At 45.9% G+C, this 12126-nt stretch overlaps 1 protein-coding gene across 18 annotated transcripts in view; it reads left to right on the plus strand.

The window, feature by feature from the left end:
* LOC120955791 (protein phosphatase 1 regulatory subunit 12B-like) overlaps window positions 1-12126 on the plus strand; it is an 82154-nt gene that overhangs the window by 61403 nt on the left and 8625 nt on the right. For all 18 annotated transcript variants that reach the window (XM_049609329.1, XM_049609330.1, XM_040376947.2 and 15 more), the window contains 5 exons: window positions 3290-3736; window positions 3825-3950; window positions 4030-4105; window positions 4189-4309; window positions 4825-4921. In XM_049609329.1, the coding sequence (XP_049465286.1) occupies window positions 3290-3736; window positions 3825-3950; window positions 4030-4105; window positions 4189-4309; window positions 4825-4921 (867 nt within the window). The remainder of the gene's footprint in view (window positions 1-3289; window positions 3737-3824; window positions 3951-4029; window positions 4106-4188; window positions 4310-4824; window positions 4922-12126) is intronic.

Below are 12126 nucleotides of genomic sequence, written 5' to 3' on the forward strand. Positions count from 1 at the left end.
TTGTAGTTTGTATTGCGCTCCAAAATGCACCACATGCAATGTGTGACATGTTCCACATTCGGTGACCTGAACCATGCTGCCCAAAATCGCTTGAACGTGTCCAGCACGCCGGTACGTTTACTAGGTTAGGTTGAGTTTGGCGCTCTGCAAATCATGTATCATCCGCTGGTCGTTTGCGCCGGGCTCTGTCGGTAGGTGCTGCAGTAGTTGTGTGGAAAAATGACCTTTTCCGGTTTGCCTGCCAGGACAATGTGTACACCCCAAATCGAGTACACGATTTTTTGGTCAGTTGTCACGCGAAGTTACAGCTCGTGACGTAATGTTGTAATTCGGTTTGCATACCTTACAGGCGCATCGCATTCTTTCCGTTACGTTCTGCATTATTAATGATGGCAAATGGACAGCAATCGTTGCCACTTAAGCCTTGCCGAAAAGGTTTCATTTTCCGCCGTGTCCTTTAGACAGTATCTTCAGACAGTACTTTCAGACAGTATCTTTTGTTCTCGGTATCATTTAGTCATGAAGTGTCAAATGAGGCCAACCACTGTGTGCATGCGATACTTAAGTGAATCAACCCATCTATTTGCATATGGAAACTAGCAAACGAAAGACAGGAAACTAAAAAAGAAACTCATCCTGACGGGCAACTCGCTACGTATCTGACCCTTTTCTTTCCGACCGCTGAAGGACCTCATTTGAATACGATTCGCAATGCTAATCGACCGTTAAAGCTGCTCGGTTATTCGGTAACGGGGTAGAAGTACGTGCCGTACTTACTAAAACGGCGCGCGTGTACCACAACCAAACTGCTTAATTTCCAGCCACATTCGTTTGCGGTCGTTTTTACAGCCAGCGCTTGCAAGAGCGCAAGATGCAAGGCGATGTTTGTCAAATAGACATACCGGCAAGCACCACGAGCCCCGTACCGCCCACCGAACCGAAGGTCGAACTGCTTCCTCTCCTGCCACAAATGAAGTAGTTTATTTTGCTAAATTTTACTACCCAGTATCACCACAACCATTTACTGCAGGCCGGAGAGTCAGCGGTGCTATAAAACTGCAAAGTAATGGGGCAGTAAATAGTGTAGAATCTACGCTAGAAAGGGCTAGAGCGGCTTAGAGAGACGGTATATGTTTGTGGTGTGTGGTGTTGTTACAGTAGATGTTTCACTCAGCGCTAGCGCGAGATGGTTAGGTTTTAATGTATTTAAAATTAAGTAGCTTTAAAAAGATAAACTGATATGTAAAGCTTATGCAATGCAATTGAAATTCTAATATATTACGTATAATTGTAACGAACAGTAATGAAACCATTGTCAGTCAGACCATGACAGCAACCCTTCTAACCTTGAAATATCATCCACCTTGACCAGCCGCAATACGTAACCACAAGCAAAAAGTATAAAATACTCTTTTGCCTCGTATTTCACCCCATGAACTTAACCCTGATACCCATATTCGTTAGCGAGAAATCAATAAACCCACAAACAACACTTCAAACCCACAATACGTCACCGAACGCTATCCCTAGCACAGTCTCCGGGGACACAATACAGCTCACCATAATTCGTGCAAGTGCCGTTAAAAAGATGATACTGAATCCTCCCCTCTCGGCATGCGGGATGTCCCGGAAAGCATAGTGTATATTTTTCACTACCATCCAGCAAGCCGCAAGCACTCGAAGGACTCTGCGAGCGGAAGTGAAAGCTGTGGCCCGCAGGGAACGGTTTAAATTTACAGGATGGGAAATAAATTACTTTCGCTTCGTTTCATCAACTCCCGCTGGGATCAATTCTACCCCGACTATTGGGACGGGAGGGACAGGAGAAGAGGAGTAGCACCGGGATGAAGATCACACCACCACCACAACTGACAATCTCCGGTTGATGCCGGATCTGAAATAGCTCTTCATATGGATGGGTCAAGCTCAAGGGAGATGAGGTTTGCAATTTTGCAGACTTCCTATTAAATCGTTCGAATGTGTGAGGCTACTCCACTGCGTCCGTGCCACTGCCTAGGACGGATGGACGTTTAATCGGATAAGCCTGGGATGAGTGTGAGACTCTACTATTAATTATCGCATTCGATGAGATTTAGTCGTTGCTTTGTGGAGCGCAAGCAGCGTTAGAAAAAAGCATGGCATCCGATTGACGTCTGATATGGACATTAAGCACCTCGTCCATGGGGGCGGCATTGGACATAAAAGATGTAGAGCTTCTGCCATAATTAACCGTCCCTTCTTTTGCTAGGATTGTAAGCATTTCGTTGGAAATTATTAAATTCTGACTACGACATGCTTTTAATTCGTCCTCACTGAAGTGCTGGATATAGTCATATAAAGCAAGACTTTAAGAAACTTATTCCGGGAAGCCAGCACTGCTGAGAATTGCCAAGTTTTGTCACACTATGGCAGAGTGGGATAAAACTGTATCCCATGACCAAAAGGGAAAAACTTCTTCCGATTGCACCACAGCAAAACTCCAATTTCCAGTACGCGCTCGCATGAAATATAACCCGTCTGACAGTAACAATCTGGGCAACGTTCCGGTTTCGAGTTTTTGTTGCCATTCTGGTGCTGCTTCCCGATGTACTACGCAGAAATGAACAAACACTTCAGCGAAGAAGAACAAACACTACTCCCCGCCAGCTGCTTGGTTCCGGTTTCGGTTCCGGCCAGCGTTAACTTGAGCTCTTGCAGTTCTCATATGTTTTTAGCTGTCTTTCCTCGCTGCTCTGCACAGATGGACTCGGTGCGCTTGTTTAGTGTGCTGCTGATGGTAAAGGATAGTAAAGCTAACATTCTTGACTTTGGAAAGTAACTCTGCTCGTCCAGTTCTCCCCCGGTGTGACCTTCGCTGAAGGGTTAGAACGTCCTTGGACACAAACAGAAAGGGATAAAGTAATACAGCAGAGAGCAGCAGCATGTGTACATCGTTGCAGTTCATGAACATCAAATCCAAGCGAATGCCAACGAACTATAATAGTGTTGATGATGATGATGATGATGGTGATGATGATGTAATGTTGGTTAGTATGGGAATATTTCTTTGCAAAGGAACAGGACCATTGAAACTTGAGTACCTGATGAGTGGTCATTATCGAGTATGGGAAATGATACTTGCATCCGTTTCCGGTCCCCTCCGGCCAGTCATGATTACTTCCGGCCAAAGGGCGATAGAGTTGGTACGAAGTAGAACGATGCCTTGCTGAATCCTTTTTTCACTCTCTCTCTCGCTCCCTCTCTCCTTTTCGTCACTTATAATAACGCTCTTCCTCTCCTTCTTTTCTAGGTGGCAAAACTGCTCCAGAAGGGTGTCACACCGGATGCAACGAACATGGACGGACTGACGGCACTGCATCAGTGCTGCATCGACGACAACGCCGAGATGCTGAACCTCCTGCTCGACTACGGTGCGAACGTGAACGCGCAGGACAGCGAACGGTGGACGCCGCTGCATGCTGCCGCCACCTGCGGCCACCTAAATCTGGTCAAGATACTGATAGCACGCGGCGCGAACCTGCTGGCGGTAAACGCGGACGGCAACATGCCGTACGACATCTGCGACGACGAGGAGGCGCTCGATTACATCGAGGCGGAAATGTCCAAGCGGGGCGTCACGCAGGAGCTGATCGACGAGACGCGGGCGGCCACCGAAACGCAGATGCTGCACGACCTGCAAGACATCGCCCTGCAGGGTGGCGATTTGGAAATACCCGATCCGCAGGGTGCCACGCCGGTAAGTGTACAGGGCGGATAATCTGTGCGAATGGCGTAGAATATTAGATGAACAACGGTGGTTTTTGTTGTGTCTTCTCTCTCCACAGCTTCACATAGCATCCGCCAACGGGTACACACGGGTCGTCGAGTTCCTACTGGAGCATCACACATCGACTGATGCTGTCGATAACGATCTCTGGACACCGGTACATGCCGCTGCCTGCTGGGGTCACGTAAGTTTCTCTCCATCCTTTCCTGGCCCTTGTCTGAACAGGCGAAATAATGTCATCCTATTCGTTCGTATCATTGTAGCTGGAAGTACTTGAAATGCTTGCCCAAAGTGGAGCCGATTTGAATGCCAAAAATAAGAACGACGAAACTCCTTCCGGTGAGTTTGGGAAGACGCAACTCAATTACCCGCCCCGAATGCCCCCCAACTGACCCTTTTGCGTTTGGTATCCTTTTTTTTAGATATTTGCGAAGATCCAGAAATACGAGAGCGAATAGAGCAGCTAAAGACGGAACAGGAGAGCAAGCGGTTAGCGGAAGCGCAACGCAAACGTGTCCGGCGGTCGCAGAGCAACAACACGAGGTCAGTTTTGTGCGCACACGTGTTCCGAAACTCGTTTCGGAGTTGTATTGCTCAACTCCCTGTGGAGAGTGCATACTTGAACGGCGGAGAATTAGACAAACCAGTGCCTATTCCCTAGTGATAATTTGAAGTAGAATTAAGATTACAACAGCTGCATTGCTTACTATAAACCCCCCCTACGGGTAGATAATCCGATTAGAACGTAAGCAAATTGTTTGGACAAAGTTTTGCCTTTAGCTAGCTGTGCAGGATACCAACTACCGTTTGCCGAGTGATGATAGATCCCTTGAGAATTCAACCGCCGGGAAGTAAAGTTAAGATATCATGTTCACACCGCCGTCTGATGTCGGTACTGGTTCCGTCTCCCTCCCCTCAAAAACATGCCATAAAGTTAGTTGTAATCCTTTCGCCGTTGAAAACCACAAAACTAAATTGGAAAATGCTAGCAGCGTGTGTCGTGCGCACTGCCAACTACACAGAAACGACGTACTAATGCGTTTTGCTGTTTCCCGCAGGGCACAATCCGTGAGACGAACATCGCTGCGTGATAAGGGACTAACGACCAAAAAGGATGCGGTGGAGGAGGCTCGCTTCCGACTACAAGCGCAAGAGGTAAGTTTCGTTGCGGTGAACTTGGAAGTAAGCAGCACACTCACACACACACAAAAACCGGCCGGCACACACAGAGCCTAAGAAGCTGCAGCAGATCAGTAATGTAGCGTAACAGTTGAAGCAAGCAGAAGAGGAAGAACAGTTCACGAAACAATCTATGGCGTAAAACTCAGAAATTTGGCTCTTTGCAAGGCGTTGTAAGGCGTTTGGGGCATTCGGGCCTTTTCCCCTCCGAGCAGAAGTAATTAAATTTTAATTTTCTGCACAAAAATTCCCTCGTCTTTCGGCACACGAATAAGCCATTGTTGGGAGCTACGAAGGGACGATGCCAGCACAATCCGAAGGGGGAATGCAAATTGTGCTACAGCTTAAAAGTTCGTAAGCCCTCGACCCAGCACAAAGTTTGCCAAGTCAGCAATGCTGATTCAATTCGTGCTGCCTGTAACCGTTCATGCCCGGTGTCGTCGGCCAAGGATGAAATCGAGGAAAACTTTGGTTGTCTGTAATAAAAGTGCTCTCCGGCGTGTAAACCAGCAATCAGCCCCAGTTTAAAGGCACATTAAACAGCGGAAAGCGCAAAGCAAATGGTTACTTGTTATAGTGTCGATCGTTAAGATAGGACTGAGATGGTTGTGAAGTTTGGTTACTCTGATTGTATGCACGGAATTTGAATGAATGTAATCCTACCATTTTTGTAGCAAAATGCTGTTTACGCATACTGAATGAATCTGAATGAATGAATTTAAACATTGAAATTGGACACCTCTAGAAGAAAAATGAGATGAAAAGGGCCGATAAAATGGCTTTTCCAGCACTGACACAAATCCAATTGATCTGATTTGTTGATAAATCCTCATATTGATAATCCCAATGCTTTCATTCAAATGCCAAAAACATCGTTATGTTGTCTCAAATGCGACACATGCGCTTACTCAGCTGAAAATGACTCGTACCCTCGTATGATCAAAAATTCAATTTACACTGCTGCATGTGACATAAACGGATTAGTGAGGCAATGACCATTCTCACGAAACAAAAGCCACAGCACGTCACACGGGTGTGGGAAACTGCATTTTACGATTTGAGTAAGGGATAGGAAAAAGCTGTTCAATTTCGAAATTGAACTTTTTTGAACCCGTTCACAGTGGAAGGGTCCACTTCTATAAACTTCGATACCAGTCGATAGCTGATGCTTCAATAGCTCTAAGCCTTCCAGCTAGAGCACATTCAATATGGATGGTAGTGATTAGTGTAGTGACGAGTGCCAGCCAAGGGGACAGTGTGATACAGGGACGCTAGTTTTTGCAGCTGTGCTAGAAATCAACCAATTCCGACCTGATCTCCGGTGCATCGGAAATAGAAACGGGACCGAATAGGTGCCGACAGTCAAAAGCCAGCATCAAAAGCACCTTGCCATTGCTTCCAGCGATAGCGTACGTACCGACCGGCACTGCCATTCGGCATTCAAGAAGATATGCACTTAAATCCTCTGACCAACGGTGAGAGCTTTTCACCTTTTTTGCTGCGGGAAGTTTGCTCTAGGAAATCATGCTTCACCCTGCACCTTCAATCTCTTTACTCCGCGTAGTGCTCTCTCTTGTTTTTTTTTTTAAATAGAATTTGAGTACACCATTAGAACCACTTCCCACTGCTTTGTTGCCGTTAGTTTGCATAACTTTTTGATTGCTGTACTGTCGACGCCCAGGTTTGTGTGTGTATGTAGGTGACTTGGAGGTGGAAAATTGAAATCGTCTGCCGCTTTATCGCACTGGACGCGGCCAAAAAGCGCTGGGTTGAAAAACGTGTTCGGCTAAATTTTCCCTTCGGGCCACCGCGCTCCGTACGACTTAAATGCAAAAAGCAATCAAAAGTTTTTGAATTATGATACAACGCAAGGCTAGGGGGTGCCATTTTTTGGAATGGGGTTAGGAAAATATGCTCTATTATTGGTGAGGTTGCAGCACCGTACATATACTTCCACCCAGAATCAGTCAACCAGCGAAGCTCTGTTTCGGGAGAGAGCAAAATGTATCGGAAAAATGCTGAATAATGAAACAGTACGCAATTAAAAATACTCAGCAATGGTGGTTAAATGGAATACAAACATTATCCATAGCGTTTCGGGGTGGAAGGAAAATGGCGAACGAAACATCCTGTGCGCCCTTTCGCAATGTGGTCTAATTAATTTATCACTTTCAATCGAGCTACGTTCGCTTTTTGTTGGCCTTCTGATCTGGCCGAAAACTTCCTCCTTTTTGTAATTTACGGTAGCAATCTGTTTCGCATTTGCTATGGAAGTTTTGACGAACGAATTGAACTTTAATTTGTCAAAACAATAGACGCGTTTTTTGTTATCGTCCACGTGCATGGCGTTCACTGTCAATTGCAGATACGGTTTGATTGGAATTGCAGAGTTTCTGCTGCTGACAAGTGCTGGCTGTGATTGAATTTTGCTCCCTGCTGTTACGCATCGCATATTGAAATCATTTACACAATCGCTTAAACTGTTTTACAATTTACTTTATCAAAACTTATCAATATGCTCTATATAAATGTTCAATTGCAACTATTTCTAAGCGAAGGGGAATGTGGTAACGCTAGCTGAGCACCGCCTAAAGGGCAATCCACCCCCTCTCGTCGCAAGCTTTGGTTCCAGTTCAGTAGACTTTTGTGAACTTTGACGCGGAACCCTATGCCGGTGTGTTGGGTACGCTTCAATGCATTCCAACCTCCTCCACCCAAATGGTGAATGCATGATTGATGATGACCATTTTTTTTTTCGCGTAGTACTGATCGATTCAATCAGTAGCAGCTTGGCACAACAGGCGGCGGTAAATGTAACATGCGCGGGCAATGTTGGTTTTGTTTTGTTTGCCGATTTCCGCCTGAAAGTAGGAAATGAAATGATTCGCGAAGGGGACAGGTTCTTCTGTGTAGCCAGTGCCTCTTCTGCGTACGTGAAGGGCCGGGTGCCCAAGCGTTCCGAAGCTTTTTAATTATCACAACGTGCCCCGATCGGTGTTAATAGCTGGTCTGCGTTGCTTTCGCGAGTGCGCGTTATCATACGGGTATGGTTTAGTGTAGGGGCTGCTATTAATCTATGTACGCAGTCGAGATATTCCGTTCGCATTAACATTGTTGCACGCTCTTACCGCTTGTATGGTTTTTAGCGCACGTTGTAAAACATTCAGCTGAAGCTGAATTTGATTGGACCGCCGTGTACAGCGTGTTTTGAAGCGGGAATGCATTTTTTAAAAACAACCTATGTCTCTTTAACTGCATTCAACAATGTTGCACTTATTCCATTGCTTCGGTGGTGTAGCAATGACCTTCAATTCACATTTCACTTTCCTTTTCAGTTTATTGCCATCGAGCTTTTATATACCTTACTTTCATTAGTGAGTCTAGTTTTTACATACGAACTGGTCATTATCAAGTGACTACAATCAAATTGCCGGCGACAATTTACCCTGTTGCTTGAATTGTTTGTAATATTAGATGCACCCGGCTGGTAATTTGCAAAGCGATTTATAATTCTTTGTGCTTACAAATTGTAATCTCTTTTTAAGCTATGTCCTTCTTACCACTGACGCATTTCCTGTCATTAGCAGCTTCATCCAAATTGCAACGCAACAACTGGTGGGCGCAAATGTGTCACTTTTCCCACGAGCCGGATTGTGCAAAGTTTTCCACTTAGTTCGCGAACCTAGAACCTTCTCGCTGCCAAAACTTTCTCGCTCTGCTTTGCAGCTCTTTGGTGCAACGGTTTCAACAGCGTCCGAGGCGTACGCGCGCACGCATGGCACTTCCGGTGCAGCGGCCGTTGGTGTCCCAAATTTCTCCCCGCGTCGTCGTTCATTGCACTACGCGCGCGCGCCAAGGAAACATCTTTGATCGATAGCTTGCGCCCGCAATTAAAGCCATTTCAGTTGTGTTCGGTGCGTGACAGGAAGGAAATTGCAATTGCAAAATGCAAAAAGTTTCACGCTGCTGTTTGTTTCTAATTGGATTGCATTGGGGGGGGAGGCTGGCTAGGTTATGGTCGAGATTAGTGCGTGGTGGCTGGCTGGCTGGCTGGCTGGACTGATGATTAGGATGTGCCTTTGAATATCGCACTCACACACAGACACACACATTGCATAATGGCGTTATGTCAGAGCGGGGCGGCATGAAGGCGTAATGAAAATGCACATGAAAAAATAAGACACCAAAACAACTGGCGCTTATCGTGCTTTACGTGCCATTACATACACGATTTAATAAATAAATTTACAACAACAAAAACAGTCCATCATCACCCACACGGGCCTCAAAAAGGGAAACGTGCCCCTCTAAAGGGTCTACGTCCGGCTTTTCCCTCCCCATGCTGCGTCTCTGTCGCTTCCGAATGCAACTTGTGTTTGGAGCGGACGGACGCAAGTGCAACACGCACCCACACTTGTTGAGGCGTGTCGAGAAAAGGGGGAAAACACACACACACACACACAAAACGACCCCTACCACTCCCTTAAACACGGCCATCGTGCGCACATCGAACTTGCGTCGCGTTTTTTTTCTATTCGACGCTTTCGCTGTTGGTGTTTTTCGGTGATCGGTGCGCACCAACACGATCGCAGGGTGGCTTGAACATCAACGCCTTAACTTTTTGCATCACATTATCAGCCAGACCCAACCCGCACCCGCACAGCCAAGAAAAGGAAATCTCTAGTCCCCGCACACACGCACACATATACACATCGTACATAAATTCGCCCCTCGTGTTAGGTGGGGAAGGATGCGCGAAACTAGCAGCACAGGGTAACGACGCGGTGCGGCTCACCGGAACGCCCACCCTCCCCACTGGTTTGAAGCCAAAAATTTCCATCGCCACGCCGAAAATCAGCTGCAAGCGCGCACGGCTCCGGCAGTGGCGAGTCCGGGGCGTTGCGTTCAGTTCACAGCCAACGCAGTGGTCCGTCGCACGTGCGTGATCCGCGATTTGAAGCGTCGCGTTTAGGGATTTCGCCCCTCATTTAGGTGTTCGTGTGTGTTTGAGTTTTTGGCGCGCTCTTTAACTCGTCTATAACAAACAACAAACTACAGAGCTACAGAAGAAAACAATATCCGTTCCCCGTTTCACTTCATTCGACGAGTGACTTTGACGAAAGTGGTAAAGTGTGTTAGAAACGGCCCTAGAAAGATGGGCAAAATAGGTTGCGATTTGCAAGATTTTGTGCCTGTGTATGTGTGCGTGTGGTGTGTTTTAAAGTAAACCGGATCTGATAAAACCATAATTTAATAAAATTGACCAAAAAAGAGATCCACCCAGCGACACAAAGTTACTTTTAAGTGTTGTGAAATAGTTAGCAAAACCTATGAAAACAAAAACAAGGCATTCATAATTCTGTTATGTGACGGTGATTACGTGTGATTAAATGTGTTTGTTTGTAGCGCATAATTTTCATACAAAATCGGGTGAAACCAAATAATAACAATAATATCAGCAAGCGACGAACCGCTCGAGTGCGAAGAATTGCAATTTTCTGATAAGATAAAGGTCGGCAGCCGTTGAACCGGTGCAAAATATTCGCAATTTTTGTAACTTCCATTGCGCCTGTGAAGTAGCACGCGTGTTCATCTGTTGCTAATGAAATTACAGTCGCGAAAAGCTTTTTTTTTTATTCTGTGAAGTAAAAATGCCCTTCAAGCTGCCCTGCTGGTTGGGTTTTGTGTTCGGTCTTCCATTTCCACCCATTTCTCGGCTGTGCTTCATCAAGCGAAATTATATTACGCTGCGAATCTGTAGCCTAAAACTTCTCGAAACCACCCATCGCACCAAAAGATCAATGTCAATTGAATTGTATTGTTTGGCGGCGCATTTTCGCCCACCATCCAGCCCCGAAGCGTTTTGGATCATTGATTCGATTCATTTGCGTTAGAATGCTGCCCTTTTTTGCCCGCCACTGGGGGGACGAGAAGTATTGATTTACAGAATTGTGTGATCAAGCGAACGTTTAATGATGGCACCCCGAGCGTAGGAAAATCTTTGCATTCGATTAATAAGATTATGCGCACGGTGTCGTCGCCGCTTCTATTAATCAGCGCGATCGAAACATTATTAAATCAAACACTCCAATGAAGAGGGAAAGATTATTCGATTATTTGATTCTCGTTGCGATGAAATCATCTTCTTTCGGACGAAACTGCAACACACAAGGGCAGCCGGAGGCAGTCACAAAACACCTCCCTTGTGCCTACATCCAACTCAAACCTTAATTGCGAACACAAAGCTTCATCTGTCAACACGCGCTGGCGCTGGCTTTATGTTAGCAATCCTAAAAGACCCCCCAAAAGCACTTTTCATATACGTTTGTCCCCAAAAAAGGAACGAGCAAAACATAACATTTTAAGACCGACGTTTGATGCGTTTTTCCTGCGGCGTTTTCGTGCTGGGTCAGCCTTCTTTGAAGTGTCCTCTTCACCGACACCACCACCGCGTCAAGTGTGACGAAGGTTTTCGGTGCTGTTTGAAATGGAGCTAGTGGTTTCCTCTGTGATGTAGCTGTCGCTTAAAGCTAATGTAGCCTTTTTTTTAAACGGAATCCATCTACGGTTACGAAGAGGAGATTCCAATGGATATTCAACAGAAGACAGTCAAATCGCATGCAAACGAACCAAACTGGTTCCATAAAAGTTTAGAAAAATGACAAACAAACGGGAGGCATTGTATGAATATGTTGCTGCTGCTTGTTCATATAAAGTTAACAAACAACGCAACGAATTTCACAACGACCCCGCCCAAAGCACATTGACCCTTTGCGGTGCGTCCGCGGGGAAAATCAATCACTTGCAACTTGTTCCACTCCTTTCCCTGTCTCTCTCTCTATGAAAAGCGGCTTGCGATCGTAGGACGGACAGCGTTGAACGAACCAATAACACGTACCTTAATCGAGCCTTTATTGCAAAACATACCCGCCCACACCGCGTTGGAGGCTTTTAATTGTGTTTCAACGCACTCACTCACACATCGACCGTACTGCAGGGGATGCATTTTAGTGCAAAAAACTACAAGCATAGTGTTCCATGCTCTCCCCATACAGTGGCTGGCTTATTCACGGTCAATTATCACATTAAGCTTATGCAGTGGACACTTTATGCTCCACTACTAGCTTACGAGTTTTTCATTTTACACTTCCAACCCAAACTTTAGACACTTTGAAGTCCAA

The sequence above is a fragment of the Anopheles coluzzii genome, chromosome 3 (assembly GCF_943734685.1).
Source record: "Anopheles coluzzii chromosome 3, AcolN3, whole genome shotgun sequence".
NCBI lineage: Eukaryota > Metazoa > Arthropoda > Insecta > Diptera > Culicidae > Anopheles > Anopheles coluzzii.